The 21409-nt window shown below is 38.8% G+C and overlaps 1 protein-coding gene across 5 annotated transcripts in view; it reads right to left on the bottom strand.

Moving 5' to 3' along the window:
- Positions 1-21409, bottom strand: part of LOC139987931 (trace amine-associated receptor 9) — a 117814-nt gene that overhangs the window by 64440 nt on the left and 31965 nt on the right. For 4 of the 5 annotated variants that reach the window (XM_072004757.1, XM_072004756.1, XM_072004760.1 and 1 more), the window contains 2 exons: positions 1971-2558; positions 101-226 (listed from right to left, as the gene is read on the bottom strand). In XM_072004757.1, coding sequence (XP_071860858.1) covers positions 101-226; positions 1971-2198 — 354 coding nt within the window. In that variant the 5' untranslated portion in view covers positions 2199-2558. The remainder of the gene's footprint in view (positions 1-100; positions 227-1970; positions 2559-21409) is intronic. The other variant, XM_072004758.1, reaches the window with a different exon arrangement.

Below are 21409 nucleotides of genomic sequence, written 5' to 3'. Positions count from 1 at the left end.
ATTATAATATATATAATACATATTATATATATATATATATATATATAAGAAACACGAGTAACAAACAACACATGCAGTTTATTATAAGCACGAATATTACCTGTATTTGACAGACGACTTCACCATATGGCCAACATCCGTAGACGGCTGGTAGGAAGCCGAATGGTGTAACCAGAAGACCAATAGCTAGGTCGTTGCTCGCCAAACTTGTAAGTAAGTACTTTGGCTGCAATAAAGTTGAAGAGAACCTGTTGATCGTTTAGATTACATTGTTGGGGTGTTATTCATTACGCAAATCAATTTTGAATGGACTTCATTGAATATCACCTCGTATCAATTGCTTGTATTTAATGTTACATTCTATACATTGTTAGTATTCGACAAGCTATTGATGTTTACTCCAATTACTTTGGAACTAGATCAGTATTAAAAATTCGATCACATTTCTATAGTTTCATTCGTTTTTACTACTCTCTCATCACATTTCGGATAAATGATCGTAACACTTTTTGTTCGTTAAGAGCATACTTCAATGTCCTGCATGCGTTTTCAAGCGAGACCGAAAATGACCATTTCCTACCATCCTACTTTTCTCAGTTAGTGATTCATTGCGCGAATGCCCTACTACTGCTTGTCACTAATCATCGACTACCATTCGTTCTGTACCAACGGAACAACTGCATGGACATCCATAAAACAAACAAAAAAGATCTGGTTTTCAACACAGCCTAACAGACACATTCAAATTATGGAAAATTCTAACGTGCCCTGCAGTTGACCAGTACACCAGACAGAAGCGAAATAATGCTGTCACAAACGGCCCCTGGCTTGTGTGACATTTTTAACACTCGGCACGAATACACATATAGCATTTATGATGGCATACGTAATAGTGAATAGCTGGATGAATAGAAAAGAATCAGAAAACATAGACTTGACGAGCAAGTGCTTGAACAAATTTACGTAGGATGTTCTATTCTAATTTCTACACGCAAACATCTTTAAATCTGAAAAGTATCGAAAGGAAATGTATCAATTAATTTCGATCTATATTATTAAAATTCCTATGACAAATATAAATATTTGTATCATAATCGAAGATCCTTCGTAAGTTTCGAAATGAATTCTACTTAAATCACATGTATCTTTGGTAACTATCGTATTGTCATAAATGAAAAAAGAAGATTCTTTGAGAAGATGGAACAGTAATTTTGAATTATTTTATGTTTACTATATACACTATATGCTATAAATATAGTTGTATAGTATATATACTATATCAAATGAAAATATTTTGTTTTTATGAACAGCTATAAAGATACATGATGTCATTTTATACGTGTTATTTCTTAAAAAGTATTTATTTCAAGAATTATTGATAATTTGGAGAAAAGATTGATTAATTTAAAATAAATAATATTATATCTAACAGCAAGAGATTTTTCTGAGACATGTTGTCATATAATTTTTCAATAAACTTATTTCGTACTATCATTTCTAGCATTTCAAATAATTTACATGTTCATTATACACTTTTAGCTTCCTTTCATTACTTATTCCAAATCCATTCTACAGGCATTTTATTCACATACATCCAACTTAGGACTCTATTTATAGAGCATTCCTAAAAAATTGGTAAATTAGAAAAAAATCAGTAGTGCTATGAAAGGAACGTTTGAAAATTCGCTTCTATTTAACACCATGTGAAAATATCTGCTACAAATACGATTAATTTCCATTGTAAAACTACTATCATAAATTTAAGATCATGATGGTATCCCGCTGGGGGTAGTCATCCACGTGTTATTTAGCAATTAAGCTAGAAAAATTTACCAAATGTCCAGCTGGACAAATTGCAAAGTACAAATTAAATAATAAAAAAAGAAGTAAGATCTTTACACATTTCTGTGTTACACGCTCATACATACGATAAACTACTGATATAAAAAATTCGAAAGAAATGTACTCACCTGTGCGTGAATGTATTTGCTGTATCGTCTGCTGTTTATGACGCATATTACTAGCAGATTGGCACAAAGGATACCGAGACTGAGTGCAAGAATTAAAGCGGCGCGTAACAATTCTCCTGGGCCTGGTCCAGTCCAAGTGGCTTCGGATGTGTCTCTCCGCCAACAGCTGCTGTTGCTCAACGCAGGTGCGAGCAAGATCGTTTGCTTGTGCTCCATGTCTCTTTTCATTAACGTTTTTACTTTGAAAATTTCTATTTAATCTCCTAGCCCAGACGAGACATTCGCGTCTCGTGCGAGGCTGGGCTGGTAAACACGTTTCCCGACAATGTTTCATCTCTGCCGCACTGCTGCCCCGGCTAGGCTCGCTTCCCGACTATTTAATAATATAACTATATTAACTTTCCTCATTGTCACGAATCAAATAACTTGTGTATCTCGGTAGATAAAAAACGTGTTTGACATCCACCTTTCCATTAATTTAAAATCACGAATCAATTCATATTCTTATCTCGGATTTTCGCTATAAAACTGTATTCTCAGGTGGCACATAATGCCAAGGCACGATTGATTAGATTACGATTAGGATATCTGTAACATACAGAAATAAAGTTTAGTTAGCAATTTTGTCATTTATCCTTCATACATAATTATTAAGAAGCTTCAAGTTTTTATATTGGTTAATGTTTCTCATAGATACTAAATTAAATTTAACTAGATTAACTGAAGAAATAGAATTTAAGCAGAGAAGATTTGTTTTATCCATTAACAATTATAGCGAATTTGGATATTCTGTATATTTTAATATCAGCATTCTTTGTGTCTTGCATTCCCAAATTTCGCGCAAATATATAAAAATCCATAGTTTATTTATTAAGCGTAATTATACAGGATAATTCTGGGGAGTAATAGTCAAACATAGATAGAATTAAGGTTTAATTAGAATTAAGGTATGTAAATATGAAACCGGAATCTTTGTATAGAAAATACACGTTTATTGTATGAAAATGATTAAAAATATTTTATTCGAAGTATTGCCCATCGCTAGCTATACATTTTTCCCACCTGTCTGGCAATTGGTGGATGCCATGCCAAAAAAACTGTCGCTCTTTTGAGGCAAACCAATCATCGAGCCATTTTCGTACATTTTCGTAAGAAGTGAAGTGCTGATCAGAAAGTGCGTGTCCCATCGATGCAAATAAATAGTAATCGGACGGAGCCAAGTCTGGTGAGTAAGCTGCGTGCGAAAATATTTCCCAACTGAACGCTTCAATCGTTTCCTTGACCGGTTTTGCTATATGCGATGGTGCATTATCAAGAAACAAAATTACTTTGTGTTGCCTTTTTTGATATTCTGGTCGTTTTTCACGCAAAGCTTGATTCAAATTGATCATTTGTTGTCGGTAGCGCTCAGTATTAACGGTTTCGCCAGGTTTTAACAGCTCATAATAGATCATACCCTTCTGATCCCACCAAACACAGAGCATTGTCTTCCGTCCATAGCGATTTGGTCTTGTAGTCGATGTCGGTGGTTCGCCTGGAGCTACCCATGATCTTTTACGCTTAGGATTCTCAAAATATATCTACTTTTCATCGCCAGTCACAATTCGGTGGAGAAATGACTTTCTTTTGTATCTAGCGAGCAGCATTTCGCAAGTGGTTTTTCGGTTTTCCTGCTGTCTTTCATTCGGTTCATGTGGAACCCATTTTCCCACCTTCTGGATCTTTCCCATGGCTTTCAAACGTATGGAGAAGGCTTCTCGTGTCACGTTTAATTGATCAGCGAGTTGTTGCGTTTGAGCGTCATCCTCATCCAACGATGCTTGCAATTCTCTGTCTTGAAACTTTTTCGGTGGTCTTCCACGTTCTTCGTTCCTCACGTCAAAATTGCCACTTCTGAATTTTTTAAACCACTCAAAGCACTGTGATTTACCAAGAGCATGCTCACCGTAAGCTTCGACAAGCATTCGAAGCGATTTTGCAGCAGTTTTCTTCAAATGGTAACAGAAAATCAATGCTGTCCGCAAATCGTAGTTTCCAGGCACAAAATTTGACATGTTCAACGCTATTACAAACTATGCTGTTGTATGAAAGTTGTATTGTTCTGAGTCGAAAATGTTTGTGAGATGTCAACAAAGACTTTTGGCATCAATGACGCAGTTTAGTGATAACTACATTATCAGCTAGAGCCATCTATAGGCAAATTCCGGTTTCATACTTACAGACCTGATATTAATGAAATATTTATAATATGGCAAAAAAGATAATGCTTTAGCCTTCAATATCAGTCCCAATTTCGCGTCATTAAACTTCTGTACATGAATAACTCTATAGGAAAAACATACATCAAGCACGCGTTAATACGTGTGGCATAAAGATTTGATTAATTCATTGAAATGAAGCAAAATTAAAATGAGCTTCATAGAAAAGTTAATTCAATTTTTTACCGCTGTCAGTTTCGCATTATTAAGAGTGCTGAAACATAATATTAGCAGCTATTAATTATATCGATTATAAACCTATTATTATATTATATAAATTATTATGTTACATATAAACCTGTTATTATTCCCTTCGTATTACATATTTTTATTATAACTTTTTAATAAACCTTTGAACAATCTACCTTGATATATAATATTTTTACTAAAAAACAAAGTTTGCCTGTTAAATTCTGGAATACTCCCTATTATATAAGTTGCATTGCTGCTATGCAATTTAAACATTGCTTACATTTCTCGAGTAATGGATTTAGTAGAATATTTGTTTATAACAAGCCAAAAAAATTATTGCGATCTATTTTTCTTCACAATCACGGAAGATATAAACAATTCTTTTTCTTTTTTTCTGATAAATTGAGACTAGTTATCTTTTTTTTTCTTCTTTTTTGTTAAATTGGAACTAGTACAGTTTGCTACAAATCATTTTAATTATTAAGAGATTTTTCAATTTTTGTTTCAAATGATATTGCAAATGATATTTCAAACAGTGTTTTAGACGATGTTTTAAACGCATTCATGTTTCTGACATGCGGTTCTGGCGAAGTCAATCAATTTCATTCAGTCTAGCTTCACTGGAATCCCAGAAAGATTAAGGAAAGAAATACTAAACTAGAACACTCTATATAGTTATTTCTCTTCTGTCAGAAAATGTAATATCTGTCACAATCCTTGTACTGTCGTGTGCAAAATGAAGAATATTCTCTGTTCTCGGGAATTTAGTTCCGTAACATTAAACAAATATACACTTGAATAGTTATACACATAATATCAAAGAGTTATTTCATTAAAAAGTACATATTGCACAACAACGAACGTTTATTCAGTATTTATTTAAGCTTTGACTTTTACTTGTATAAATAAAATTATATAATAGGCGACTGAAAATATGTACATTTTTTTAGGAAAGAAAATTAATATTTTATACTTCAAAAAATACTCTTAGAAAAGATATTAAGAAAAATATCGAAAATATAACTACATGTGGAACATTTCAGAACATATTACATTTAACAGAATTATTTAACAATGAAAATTGTTTCTAAACAAGGAATTGGGTTACGTAGATAACTTTATGTATTATATAAAACATAATTATACTACATAGAATATTATAAAAACATGGTTTTGTTAATTTTCGACTAGAACTAAAGAAAACAAATAACGAGATACGAATGTATTGGAATTTCGATTTTTCATGACGCAACAAAAATTGTTCGGATCATTTCGTCTTCTAGCACTTCTTCGTTTCATGCGTTTTATCGATTTTAGTATCGCTCTACAACCAATCTCAGAGAATAACATTTTTCTACACATACAATCCCCAATATTCACATACATTTTTACTGATTTTTTTTCACGTTTTCTACCATAGCCAGCCCTATTCCAAACATTAACCAAATTCAATTCCAAATGTGTTTATTCCTTCCTTTTTTTCTTCAAAAACTTTAACATTTTGATAATCTTAGATCTTACTACAAATATATATTTGCTCTTAATCACTGTTTTCACTGCTTTTCACATTCTAATTTCTAATTTCTAATTTTTTACTGTTCCTTGGTAATCCAAATTAATTGTTACGCTTTACGTGAATTTACCGTTAAGTGGCCTAATATTTATAAACGAAGGTATACACAATTATAAAGGATATTTTCTTATCTGATTTTCTAAATCCTACTCATTGTGTATCTTACGTATTTCCTTCATGGTTCTAAAAGTTTCAGAATCTTTATTCAAATTCGCTTTTCCATGTTTATCGACCAGCCACATTTTGTATGCTCTATTATGCTCCACTCTCGTCGCACATCAGATATGTAGCTATTATATTTAATAACCCAGGTAAAGTATGTATACATATAATAGAACCGAAGACAATACAGTACAAACTTATCTACCTTATAATACGTAGGAATGTTTAATCTCTTTCTACTGACGATCGTAATGCGAATGCATCTCTGATCGTAATCGCGATACAACTTTAAGATTAATATATATGCTTCGATTTTAAAATCGACTGAAAATATACAATGACTCTTCTTCTGGCTCTAAAGATTCGTTTTTGAGAAAGTCAATTTTGAAAATGTACTAAATTCACATTCGTTCGAGTGATTAGTATGATCAAAATTTATCAAAAGAGTCTGTTCGATCGTTCGCGGAGAGACGCGGTCGCGGTAGATCGCGCCAACAGGAGTCGTAAATTCTCCTTACGATACGATGATCGACGTCACGAATCAGTTGATCCCCTATTTTCGATTAGGATAATAAAGATGGCTGAACTGATGATAACACTGAGTTAATAAATTAAAATATACACTTTATTCCAACAACTTTGAAAATTTAAGTATTTACGCGTGGTGCGTGTTCTCAGCCAAGTGTAACTAACAAATTAAGATGATGACTGATCAATGAATGGAATATCAGTTAAGATAATGGATAGTTCAGTGATTCGGATTCAGTCGGATTCGTTGATGGCAATTTTGGCTAGGAAAGTGAGGGCAACGGTTATCTCTGCTATCTACTAATCGGATAAGGAAAAGGCTAATGGGTAAAGATGGGTGCTAGCCGTCCCCAATAAAAAGTCGCTTTCCTGTGTATTCTCGGAATGGACACTAAGTCTAAAGTTTATGAATCTTAAGTTTATGGTGGGTCCTTTATCCTAAGATTATTGAGAATATGTAATAAAGTTATTCAAAGTCATCTAGCGACCATCCTGCCCGGGGTATGGATTGATTTCTGTAGAGCCATTAAAGATTTGAATAATTTAATGGGATAATAGTCTTCTGTAATGCGATTAAATTTACCGTTTACACGGGATATTTTTTGACATCATTAAAAATAAGGAACAAGTTGGATTTCGTGAGTTGTTCGGGAAGAGTAATATTTTCTAAATTTCTCTAATAATTTGTCATGAGAATGTTAACATTTCAATATTTCTTTGAATCTGTCTGGTGAAAGCCTGACTGTACAAATTCAACTGGAATACGTGGGTGACCACAATTTAGGAATAGGTTACGGTTATACCATAATATACATTCAATGCAATCAGAATACCACATATAATTCGGCAAATTTTATAGGAAATAATATGTGTATAGCAATGGAAAGAATTAGAAAAAATTATCCCCTTTCATTATTTAATTTTTAATATAGATACAACAAATCTAACCATCTCGATATTAACGACCGTAATTAACTTCGCTTTCATATTTCAAATAAAACTTCTCATTTTCTATTTTGGCATCTTACATCGTCATTTCCGCAACTACTTTCATTAATATTTTCCGTTACTACATATTTCTAATGTTATTGCAATCACTACTATCATTCATGATAAAAATAAAAAAAAAATAAGACACTTGAACAACTACTATCACCTAAACTAAAGACATTTTTAATTAATAAAAAAAGTGCAACTTCAAAAATATAATAACCATACTTTCTTTAATAGCACCGTTGGACTGAGTGAATGTAGATTTATTCAATATATTTCACAGAACTAATAATTTAACAGAAAAACGATATAAGCAATATTGAAACAGACGTAATAATTCACTGGAACAGTAGAGAACAAAAGGAAATCGCCCATATATTAAATAAAATCACACAGCATCAAAGGTACTTTTATACGGCCATAATAAAATTTCCTTTCAAACCATTATGAGAAAAACAAAAAGGAAGAAAACTGAAACCAGAAAGAAGAAATGTCCGGAGGCAAATCACGGCATAGGGTATAACGGCCCCCTTTTAATTATTGCGAAACCTACGGCTACTGAGACTCGTTCCGGCTCGTTAGTTACGTACGTCCTCGTTATTCAACTCTTGCTATCGATTTTTCTTCATTTGCGTTTTCTAAGTATTTCCGCCGATTCCGAATTCTTAACTTTCACATCTTCTCTGCATACCGATTTAACACCATGGACATATCTCGTCCAATTTATTTTACCACTCAGCCTTCCATTCATCAAAATCTTTCAACGTACATATAATAGAATTGGAGACTATAAGAATAGGAGTTTCAACGGTTTTCAATATTTACGTACTATGCTTCGTTTCATATATTACTGTACGAAAATCTCAAGCTATTTTAAATAATAACTGTTGAAGTAATTACTTGAAGAAAAACTACATCTTTCCTTTTCGTATACCTGCGACCCGGATACCGTTATTACCAGGACAATAGAATTTAGAAAGACAAAACAATTCAAAACCGGAAGAGACCCATAAGTAGATTGTTATTGCTGTTTCTTGTAGCCTTCAACAGTGGCTAACAAAAATGTTTTGAACACTCATAGAAACTTTTTATGATTATATTATATGTATTATACAAAACATAATAATACATAATGTAATTACATAAATTTTCATTAATAATATTATTAGATACGTTGTATAACTGAATAATTTATAATAAATAGCTTATTTCATTAATACGATATCGTTTCCAGCTAGGAGCACATTGATTGGTCTCTATTAAAAATTCTAATTACCAATCAGTGCGTCTAATGAATACCACGAAGGTGGAGAGATAGTACCTCGGCTAACACGATATGGATGAAATTTTAGCAACGGTGCAGAATTTCCTCCAGATCGAACCCTTCCGTCTCTGCTTCGTAACAGCTAAGTTTCTGATTTACTAAAAAAATAAAACCTAAGCAAATTTGATAGTTTGGATATTTCCTATATATTTTCGCATGTTTGGTGCACTCTGTGTACTACAATGCCTTTGAATTTCACCAAAATGTATAAATACTCGCATCTTACTAATAACTTATTACGATGTTAAATTTTAAACTTCCACGATGATTAGATGACATTATTTGTCGTTCTTCGAGCTTCATCTTTTTTTCGATATTTTTAAAAGTATTTTGTGCAAGGAGACGCGAAAAAGTAAACTGGAACATTCACGAAATATCGGTACAAAGTACAACGTACTATTACAATCACGATTAAAATCTGGAGAACCAAAACTATATAATTTATTAAAGTGTTTTACGATTTATAATTATTTATAATTATTGAATTATTGAAATTATGATTTATAATTACTAAATCAAATAATTACATATAAGTATATATATCCTTTAAGAATTCTGTCGAATTTCTAAATCATGTTATATATAATGCCCATTATATGTATACTAATTCATAGAACAAAGGGAAGGTTAAACTGCCAATTGAAATCATCCCCAACGAGTACTTTGTATCAACCCGACATTCCTAACGGTAGTAAGCATAAACCCTCGGTATAGACGAGTTAAGAGATTGCAAACCGTTATGGGAGCAACGGCTAGTGCTACTACTATGTACGTGAGTTTATAATGCACCAATTGGTACGAAAAGATTAAGCTGTACGTCAAAGGCACAGAAAGATACTCAATTTTTCTCATATAGCGTAGATCTCGTGATAAGATCTTCAATATTGCGCCGTACGATATATTTGTGCTGATTTTTCTAAATTACTTTTCTAACAACTATATTTGTTCATAGTATAAAAGTTATATCAACTAATATGTATTTTCTGCAGATTAATACTCCACTGTCCCCCTAAGTAGACAAATATTTTTAATTAACTGATTTAATAATTCTATGATTAATTTAAGACAATAGAAAATAAGATACATCTGCGGAATTTTATATTTTTCCTTATTCGAAAAAACAAAACTGCAGTAGAGAAAATGTTGGAGCCGTGAGAGACGAGTTTTCTGGACTATTGGTGCACACATGATTCTTTGCCTTGAGAAGTTCCAGAACTTTGCAAGGAAATTTATTTAACGTTCATTGTCCCCTCAAAACTCTATACTCGACAGGAAACAGACGCGTTACAAGCCCAGGTTCCCAAAGGGTCATATACCTTATCGGTAACTCGTTCGCTCTTAAATTGACCAAGCCCGTAGGAAAATCTCGCACAGTTGCCATAGTGTCCCCCTGATTACATTCGTATCCCAACTCCCAGGGAAAACACGATATGGGTCAAATAGGACAGGGGTGTGCTACTACCGTTCTAGCTTCTTCGTCGCATTCTTGTTATAGTGAAATCAAGTGTCTATTAGTATAGTGAAATCAATGTGTCTCAAGGCTCAAAGTCTCGAAGCAGCTGCGGAGTTTACTGTGAATAAATGTAATTAAATATAAACAGTTATTATCGTATTATCGGAGGAAAAAGCTCTGGGGAAAACCTCATTGTACCCCAGGTAAAAGGCAATGTAAATACGGACGGATGGGCCATATACCCAAGGTCGTTTACAACAAAGGGGTAATTAAGAAAGGTATGCTTGACCATGGGCCATCCACATCCATGCGCATACCATCTTGGTATAAAAGAGAGGTGTGCAGAGCGTTGTGAACACTACAGAGACTAGTGCAGAGAGTTGCGGACAGAATTGCAGACAAAGTTGTACAGAGTGTAACCAGAGAGAAGGTGTAAGAGATTTTTATACTCCCTTATTCTACAATTGGGAGCCCGAGCCAGGATTAAACAAAACATTTTATAGAACTATTTGTGTGGTGATTGTGAAACTGTGTTAAGATCAATGGAATCATCATTCACGATGAGCGAAGAATCAAGCGCGGATAATAGCACTGTTGATATCGCAGAAAGTTGTGTTGTGAACGATAAGCTAACGAGAATCGAAACAATGGAAATTGTGGAATTGCAAACTGAACTTAAAAAGCGAAGATTAAAAATAACCGGTGAAAAGAAAGTATTACAAAATCGTCTGAAAGCTTTCGTTGCCTTAGAAATCGAGCACGGTGAAGATGAGGAAGAACAAGAAGATGAACCAGAGCACGACGTGTTCGAAATACCCGAGAGAGCCGACAACAAGAACGCGCATACTACAATGTTTAAGGATGTGGCAAAGTCCATGATCACGTTCAGCGGTGACGACGATGTCGGTGTGCAAATGTGGTTGTCGGAGTTTGAGCGAGTGTGCGATCTTTACAATTGTTCTGATGCGCAGCGCGTAAAATACGCAAAGAGTCTTTTACGTGGTTCGGCGAAATCGTTCGTCGAACGCGAAAGATGTTGTACCAGTTGGCCAAAAATGAAAGAAATACTGAGTATACAATTTGAGGAAACTGTGGACACGTACGCGGTGCATAAAAAGTTGTTGCATCGAATCAAAGACAAAACTATATGCAGAGGACTGAATGATAATCCGGCGGTGATCCTGCCCAAACCACTGCAGGTTCAAGTAGTACGATTAATTCACGAACGTGGCCATTTAAACATTGCTAAAACGGAGGCGCTAGTAAGGAGGCAGTACTGGTTTAAGGGAATAAGCCAGATAGTAGAAAATGTAGTGCATAGATGCAGAGAGTGCAGGCTTGCGGAGGAAGAACGAGAACAACGCCAACAACTGGGGTTGATAAGCCCCATCGAAAACATCGAGTTGCCATTCGATACCTATCATATCGATTATCTCGGACCATTGCCCAGTACGTGGAAAAATCATCGATATATCCTCGTGGTGATTGATGATTTCTCAAAATTCGTGTGGCTGTATTCCACAAAGTCGAAAACTTCCGCCGAGGTCATTAGTTGTTTAAAGAAGCAGTCTATGAATTTCGGAAATCCAAGAACAGTTGTTAGCGATGGCACAACGACATTCATGTCACAGGAGTTTGTTGCCTATATCAATCAGGAAAACATAGATCATGTTTTGACTGCTAATAGAATTCCAGAGGCAAACGATGAAGTGGAAAGGGTAAAACAAATGCTTATTCCCCTGCTGCAGAACTTGTGTGAAGTAACGCAAGTCGAGTGGTATAAGCATCTAGATTCGATACAGAAGTATTTGAATGCGACTCCCACTAGAAGTACGAACGTTACCCCATTTCAACTAATGTTCGGAACACGGATAAGGTTGCCAGACTATATGCCGATCTGGGAGCTGATTGAGAATAAGCGGGCTAGGATGTTACAGGAGGAAAGTAATCCGGTGCAGGCAGAAGCAAGGAGAAGTTCCAATGAGCTTACGCACGATGATTGGTGGTTTTCGTAACGTAAAATGGCGATAGCGTACAGGACGGAAGATCTAGTGCCGATCAAGAGGACGCAGGCCAGTCTCGGACTGAAGATCCAGTCGAGGTTCCTTGGGCCGTACCGCGTAATGAAAGTTCTGCGGAATGATCGCTACATTTTGCAACGGGAAGGCGAGCACGAGGAGCCGAAAACAACCACATGGTGGCGTACCACATAAAGTTATGGTACTAGATTTTCTCACCGTCACCAATTTCACTAGTAATACTATCGACGAAGATAGTTAGTATAAGATAGTATAGTCTGTAGGGCGGTAATCACAGTACATCACACAGTACAGAAAATATAGAGATTATATATTATTATATATTATTATAGAAATTTTTATATATTATTATATTTTATTATAGAAATTTTTTCGTACAACGCTTCGTTCCAGAGAAAATCGAGCTTGAAAATTTGTCAAATGTACTTTAACTTAGCTAAGTACCGACTAGATAATAATGAATAAATAATCAGCAGTAGATTATTATACACGCGAAATTAAATCAAAAATATAAAATAACATTTTTCCATTCAAGGTCTCGTTTTCAGAAAAAACAGTTTAAACGCATGTGCATGTGACATATTTTCAAATTTTTTTCTTAGAAGTGAAGCATCTTATGAAAACACGTTATTGTACATTTTTTACTTATTTTCACATGTAGTTTAAACCCCTCTCAATTACTTATTCGTGTTCAATCCAGAATTAGACTAATTTATGTATACTTATCAAATCTTCAAAGTTGATGTTCACTACTACGATTATCGCTTCAACTTGTACTTCGATGATAAGGACGGCGATTTCTGATCTAAGAAAGACGTCAAAATTTTCAATTAGTTCGATAATAAAAAATGTAGAAATTAATTTCTGCGACACACATTATGGGGAAGGTCGAAAGGTTAACACATTCGGACGACAGATGCGTTCATACAATGTATAACACCCAAGTGTCGAACAGTCACATGGAACAAATTTTCGTTCTCAAGCCTGGAAAAACCCGAGACCTAACTTTCTTCGACCATTAAAACTTTCATTCATCGTTAAAACCATTCTCCATCTTCTCCTTAGCATTGTTCGTTTCTACTACTTCTTGCCACCATCTCCGTTTTAAACTACTAGAAATATTTGTAACATTTCAATGCAAGAATCTTGTAAGTAATTTGCCAGGATATATTATAAACTCGCTTCAACACATTCATTTTCTAAATCTAACTATCCTAAATTGGTATTTATGATATATACAGTTAGTCAGAAAAGTTTACATACAACTCGAACTTTAAGTATTTGACTTACCGAGATAAACCAGAAAGGCAAATTATCACAGAAACGTACACATTTACAGATCAACTTAGAATGACTTTAAGTTTTAATATAGCAATGTATCTCCAGAATTAAAACAATGTATAGGAAAGCTCACATAGCTCACGAAAGTCTCTTATACTGCAAATTATAAAATCTTTGATTTTGTCGGTGAATGAAATTGGAAATCTACGATGTTATATTATGCCCATATGTTAAGAATAATCAATTTTTTAACAAGAAATAATGACGTGAAAATATAAGTATATATAAATATAAAATATATACAACGTAGGAAAGTTGTATCAGATTGAAGTAATATAGTGCTAAGTTAGAATAGCGTAAGTTTTAAGTATGAAAGCTTTTGTAACTTTATGAATGAAGAAGAATGTATTCACAACTCGAGACAAAACGTACTTGTAAATTTAAAACACTTTATGAACATGAATTGAACATTCAAATTAGCATATACTAACAGTTTGAACGACAGAGATTCAATGTCATATTGGAGTGTTGAAGATTATAGAGTATATTATCGATTTCTTAGAAGAATAACACAATAAATAATAGTTATGTAAAATAAAAATATTAGTGTACATCTATTTTAAAAACTGAAATAGATATCATAAATGTAAGTTAAAAATTGAAATAAAAAATTAAAATTTTTAAATGTGTAATTATTAATTATTCTACTAATATAATTACTGTCTCCAAATTAGATTAAATGTTTTAAAAACATATGATTAAATAAGAAACAATTATTTAAGTCCAATAAAGTGCTGCTTGAAATAAATATTAGGCTTTGTATTGGTGGAACTACCAACTTCATAGAACTTTCTAATGAAATTGAAGTACATTGAGAAAAATGAGCAACTGTGATCGGAAAATTGCTTTCTCTGCAGGATATAAGTAATACACAGGCTTTTAAGAGTAGTACCTTTGAATCGATTTTATTATACATCATTTAAGCAGTGATTTTAATTTGTTTTAATTGTTTTTATCTCTACGTACTCTACTTAATTAAAGAAGATACAGCAAATTCTGTCTCATAAATATTGTATTTTCATGATAAACAAAATTTTTTGTAACTGAAATTATTTAAGATTCACATAGATAGAAGGTTCTCTCATATATTTTTGCACGTTACGTATACAATATCATTGTTACGAAAAAACTCTATTTAGATTTACAAACTGCAATATATCGTTTACATTTCCGTATCATAAACAAAATGATATGTAAATAAGATAAAATGAATAAAAAATGTAGAAGCAGTACGGTGTCCAAATATTAAGGTGAGTAACTATATATATATTGCTTGTTATAAGAAATTGAGTAATATCGATTGAGTACCGATGATGAATTTCGAAACCCAGTTTGATAATAAATCACAGTTGTAGTGAGAGTGTAGTGAGGAGGAAAGATAAATATGGACGAGAATTCAATCCAAATTAGCTTTATAATGTCAGAAATTAATAAACGAAGAAAACGATGCAAAGCAATTTCCTATCAACAGTGAAGATTCAGTCTCAGAAGCAGTGGATGCATTTAGATGAGAAAATTAAGCTTTTTCGTGAATGGAGCATTCGTACTTTCTCCTTGCAAATCATCCACTGCTGCCTTCACCCTAACGGAACAAACAAGTAGAACGTACGACAGGATAATGGCTTGAAAGATATCCCTGTAAGAAAGGGGTAACTTCTATATTACAGTCTTCGAACGTTGCGCCCTACCTTAAGTAACAACTTAATGGAATCGTTAAGAATAATGGCAAGAGTCACCCCTCTGCATTGGAACACTCGGATTCATTCACAGTATTGATTACTGGAAGTAAAATATACATATATATATACATATGTGTGTGTGTAAATGTATATATATATATAATATATATATATTGTATATATTGTATATATATGTATATAAATGTATATATATATATATATACATAGCTTATCTTGTAAAATTCTACGCAACTTGATAAATGGACTAAACAATTTAATAAATCATAAAATAAAATTGTTAAATTTTGAATCTTCCTAATATTCCTTTTAAGTATTAAAATGTATTTGAAAGTATACATAGATCATAACATGAAATTTTCTTTATACAAAATGTTCTCGTCACATAGAATGCTTACAAAATACTGAACGCTGTCAGTGCAGAAAATTTTGGATAATCTCTTTTGTTCAAGAAGCTAATCTCCAAATCTCAAACATTGCCCATACGTGTACATTGATCAATTAGCGGTAAAAAGATATGAATGGGAAGTGTTTGGTATAAAGATAATGTTGTATTTACGAATAGAATTATGTGCATCTATTTCCGTCTCGAGGTTGCAGGATCCGAATTAACCTTGATAGTGCATGATCCTATCGTGAATATTGCCCATACAGGACAAATGGTTTGATCGGATAAACGATGGGCCAGTTCAATATGTTCCAACTTATCGACTATTGACTTCAATCGTTCTGTTTGCCATTCGAATGTGGCTCACCGAGAATTTGAATATGACCCCATAATTATACAAACGACACATTTATCCAACATTTTTTATTGACCCCCTAAAACTATCCAATCAAGTTACGAATTTATGTTTTCCACTATTACAGAAGAAAAACGAAAAATACTAAATGTAATAGGATAGATGGAGAAGGATGAACAAAGAGAATGAAAAATAAGCGGAGATAAGAGAAAGATATAAAGCCGGAAGGTCGTCCTATGCCGTTATATAAGGACTATGTACAATAAATAGTAGTGAAAATAATAATTCTTTTATAGACGGTTAATTAATTTTACCCCAAACACAGTCTTCTTTTTTCTAAATGTATCAAAATTTGATAACAATCTTCACGGATATTAATTTATACTACCTATTATAAATGCGTTGTATTACACTGAGCATTCTCATCGTGGACATGAATAACCTTAGAAATAGATTAGAAGCAAAAATTTCCATATTACAAAAAATATAATTATTTTAAGATTGCTTCCTCACATAGTAGCTTCAATGAAAGATGTAGAAAGAAAAAGTCATAATGTAAAATTATTCTTGTAAAACTAAATTTCATTAGTGCAATTTATATCACGAAAAGTGCCTATTTTCCAGTTTACGATTACAATGTATTATTAAAATGTGCCGAAGGTGAAAGATATTTAAATTGTTAACCACATTTTTTAAATATTTATTTCATTCATCCAGAATAACTTAAGGTTGTAATAACTTAATAATGCAAGATTGGAATTTCTGTAGATTAGATTACTACACTAGGATATAGAATAGTACTAGTATTGATCCTCGGACACTCTGATTGGTGAGTAGAATGTTAAACCATAATGTTAGACTTAGGAGTTGGTAAGTTGAGCAGCAGCAAATTAACCAAATAGAATATGTATAATCATATTAGAATAAATATTAATACATAATAGTAGAAACAATAGAAATAAAAGGAAATGAAAAGCTACGCAAATAAGTTCCAGAAAAAAAACGAGACATTAGCTACACAACTAGTTGAATTAATTAATTAAATGACACATAAATGAATATGATCTCTAACACAAATATCTATTGATACGTTGAGTTAATTTAACGTGAGGGAATTAATATTATTCAAATAATCGAAAATTTGTAAAACTACAAATTTGTATAACCAGTAGTCTCTAAAATGGGGAGCATGAGGCGGGCATGGGTTTTCGGGCCGTAGGACCACGTCCCGGGAAACCCCGATAGATCTGATGCTCTCTTACAGTCGGGTGGCAGCTGGTCGGTGCCTCTGGCGCCCGTCAATTTTGCCGATCCGATGCGGAGAGTTTCGGAGAAGTTGGTGGGCCCATGCCTGTCAAGACCACTCACCTCACCTTCTTGTGGGGCCCCCCGACACCCTGCACCGGCTTTGACCGGGGCAGGGTGCGAAAGAGTGAGTGGCACCAGGACGGACTTTGTTGATGACCGCGGCGACAAAATTATAAACACCATGGATTGCGACCAAAAAACGAAAATGGTTTACGGTGCAGGGGAGGGATACCCCAGTACCGGCGCAGCGGTGGGTAGTCAAGTGGGCTCACCTGCGTCGTCATCTCACGACCACGGCTGTTCGGGGGTGGACCGCCAGGCCCCCGGATGTGTTTTCACGTCTGGTGAGGCGGGAGGCAATAGTACGGAGATTCACAAGGAACCTCCGAGAAGAATAACAAGAGCATCGCGGAGAACCACGGGCGGGGCGGACGGCGTCTTCCTCGCACCGGCCGCGGTAACGGGCCTCGCGCCGGTAAGGGAGCTAAGAGCGCGGACGAGGTCCGATGACGGGGATTCGGTCGCCTCTTCCGCGTCTCGGTCATCCCTGGGATCGATCGTCTCCGGGGGGAAGAGAAGGCGCATGATGACGCTGACCCCGGAGATTTCTGTGGATTTGGCGCTGGACATACGGATGAGCTCGGCGGCCGACGTGAGCGCCGAGTTCACCAGGCAGGTGTCTAAGATCTTGCGGGTGGCGACGACAGCGCCGAACCTGAAGGGAGCAAGTGTCAAGGACCTAAAAAACGCGGCGACCTACGTCGCCGCCGCATGGAGGGAGCTTAACCTGCAGAGGGCTGAGGTGGTCCACAGCGGTAGCTCCACGGCCGCCAGGCTCGCGGAAGCAAGGCTGACCGCGTTGGAGGAGGAAAACGCGGCCTTGCGTAAAGAGATAACGAGGCTGGCCGCTCGCACCCACGAGTGTCCGCGGTGCAACGGTCGGGCTATTGAGCCCGGCCACCCTCCGCGGGAGGGGAAACAAGAAGGCGCGCGTCTGGACGCCCTAGAGAAAAAGATGGGCGAACTCGGTCCCTCCATCATGAGGGCCATCGAGGAACGGTTCGGGGGCCGAAGACCGCGCAGCCCCGAACCTCGGCGCAAGGCGGGCCAACCCGCTGTCCCACGCGTCACCCAAGCCACAATGCTCCCGAGGGAGCAGGAGGGTGGCGAATGGAGGGTGGTGGAAAGACGGCAGCGGAAGAAAAGGGCCGCAAGGAAGGAGGAGAAAAAAGAGAGAATGCCCGCTGCTCCTTCGTCGCGAGTAACGGGCGTACGGAAGACGGGCGTCGCACTGGTGGCTAAAAAAGGAACGGCGCAGGCGACAAAAACGGCCGGGCTCCCCCGCGCACCGCGTACGTCCGCGGTGACGTTGACTATCAACGAGGGGGTTAAGACTTCATACGCCGATGTTCTCGCGACGGCGCGACAGAAGGTCCCGCTTGCGGAGATCGGCGTCGAATCCCTCGGAATGAGGAAGTCGATGACCGGGGGTATAATTATCCGGCTCCCCGGCGACAGAGACAGAGGAAAGGCGTCGCGATTGGCGACGCGTCTGGCCGAGGTGCTGGATCCGGCCGCGGTGAGAGTAGCGGCCCCGAACAGGACGGCGGAGTTGAGGGTGGCCGGGATAGACATCTCGATCGCTAAGGAGGAGCTGCGGCAGGCGCTGGCCTCAGCGGCGGGATGCGGCAGTGCGGAAGTGCGGGTCGGAGAGATCCGCACCACCAGATACGGCCTTGGGACTGCATGGGTAAGGTGCCCAGTGGCTGGAGCCCGGAAATTAGCCCGGGACGGGAAAGTAGCTCTGGGCTGGTCCACGGCGAAGGTCACGGCTATCCCGAAGAGACCCTTGCAGTGCTTTAAATGCCTGGAGCTGGGGCACATGCGGGCAACCTGCACGTCCAACGTGGATCGCGGGCATCTGTGCTACAGGTGTGGCGGTAGCGGGCATCGTGCCAGGGGGTGTCCCGCCTCCGCGCCCAAGTGCCCGTTATGCGAGTCGCTGGGGGCGCCAGCCAACCACAGGATGTGCGGGGCGGCATGTGCTCCGCCGAGAACTAAGAGGAAGCCACCGATCCGTGAACCGACCGCGGAGGTAACGCAAGAGGGGAGCACCGTCGAACATTCAGCGGCAGATGGCCGGGAGGAGGCCATGGAGGTGATTGAGTGATTTTAACCGTCTCCTCCAATGCAACTTGGGCAGATCGAGAAGGGCGCATGACCTGCTCCTCCAGACTATCCGGGAGGGAGAGGTCGCCCTCGCGACAGTGGCCGAGCCGTATCGCGTCCCTGACGCTCCCAACTGGATCGGGGATTTGGACGGACTGACGGCCATAACTTGGACGCCGACCCTGGGCGCCTTTGGCGCCCTGCTTGACCGTGGCAGCGGCTACGTCGCGGTCGAATGGGCAGGAATAGCGGTGGTGGCGGTCTACGTCTCCCCCAACAGCGGCCTGGCCGCGTTCGGGGACTTTCTGGACGATGTCGGGGAATGCGTCAAAAGGTGCTTTCCCCGTCAGGTGCTGGTCCTCGGGGACTTCAACGCTCACTCGACGCAGTGGGGGAACTCCGCGACGAACGCCAGAGGAAGATGGCTGACAGACTGGGCTGCGGGACTCGGACTCCTGCTGGTAAACAAGGGTACGGCGAGCACCTGCGTGACGTGGAGGGGGTCCTCCGTGGTCGACATCACGTGGGCCACCTCGAAGCTGTACCCGAGGATCCGTGACTGGAGAGTGGCCGAGGGAGTCGAGACCTTGTCCGATCACCTCTACATACTTATGGAGGTGGTCTCGGAGGACGTGGACGAAAATAACAACCAAGTCGCCCGAGGTGGTGCGAGCCGCTCCGGCCCGCAACCACCCAGATGGCGCCTGAAGGAGCGGGACAGGGAGATGTTGCGGGCGGCAGCCATCGTCTCGGCGTGGAGCTGGGACGCCCAAGGGACGACCAGTCTGGGAAGCGTCGACGAAGAGGCGGAGATCCTCCAAGAATACATGAGCGCGGCGTGCGACGCCTCGATGCCGCGCTCCGTCCCGGGCGGTGGACGCAACCGCAGCGTTCACTGGTGGACGCCGGAGATAGCGGAATTGCGGGCGAGCTGCGTACGGGCACGCAGAAGATTCCTGAGGGCCCGTCGCCGTAGAAGGACGCGCGACGAGGAGGAGATCTCCCGCTGCTACGGGGTCTACAGAGAGGCGAGACGAACTCTGCAGCGGGAGATCAAGATCGCGAAGGCTCGGTCTTGGAAGGAGCTGATCGAGGCGGTTGAGTCAGACCCGTGGGGGCGGCCGTACAAGGTGGTAACGAAGAAGTTGCGACCCGCGGCCCCCTCGCTGACCGCCAACATGGATCCGGTACTGCTGGCCAGGGTCATCGGGACGCTGTTTCCGCGGCAGGACAGCGACGCGGGGCGGTCGGGATCGTCCCTCTCCTCCGGCGGGGGCGACAACGTCGACGGAGCGGAGCGAGGAGCTGCAGGTCACTCAGGAGGAGCTTCTCGCGGCAACTAAGAAGATGGCGTCCCGGGACGTGGCACCGGGTCCGGACGGAGTTCCGGGCCGAGTCTGGGCGGAGACGATGGAGGTGGTGGCCCCTCGCGTGCGGCATCTGTTTACCCGATGCCTGAGGGAGGGCATCTACCCGCGGATATGGCGGATGGCGAGATTGGTCCTGCTGCGAAAGGAGGGTCGTCCGCCGGAATCGCCGTCAGCGTACAGGCCGATATGCCTGCTGGACGAGATCGGGAAGCTCCTCGAGAGGGTGATCGCCGCCCGTCTGGAGGCCCATATCTCGGGGCGGGTTCCCGGATGGCACGACAGTCAGTAC

Source organism: Bombus fervidus, chromosome 6 (genome assembly GCF_041682495.2).
Source record: "Bombus fervidus isolate BK054 chromosome 6, iyBomFerv1, whole genome shotgun sequence".
NCBI classification, from domain to species: Eukaryota; Metazoa; Arthropoda; class Insecta; order Hymenoptera; family Apidae; genus Bombus; species Bombus fervidus.
This window is presented reverse-complemented; position numbering and strand designations above follow the sequence as displayed.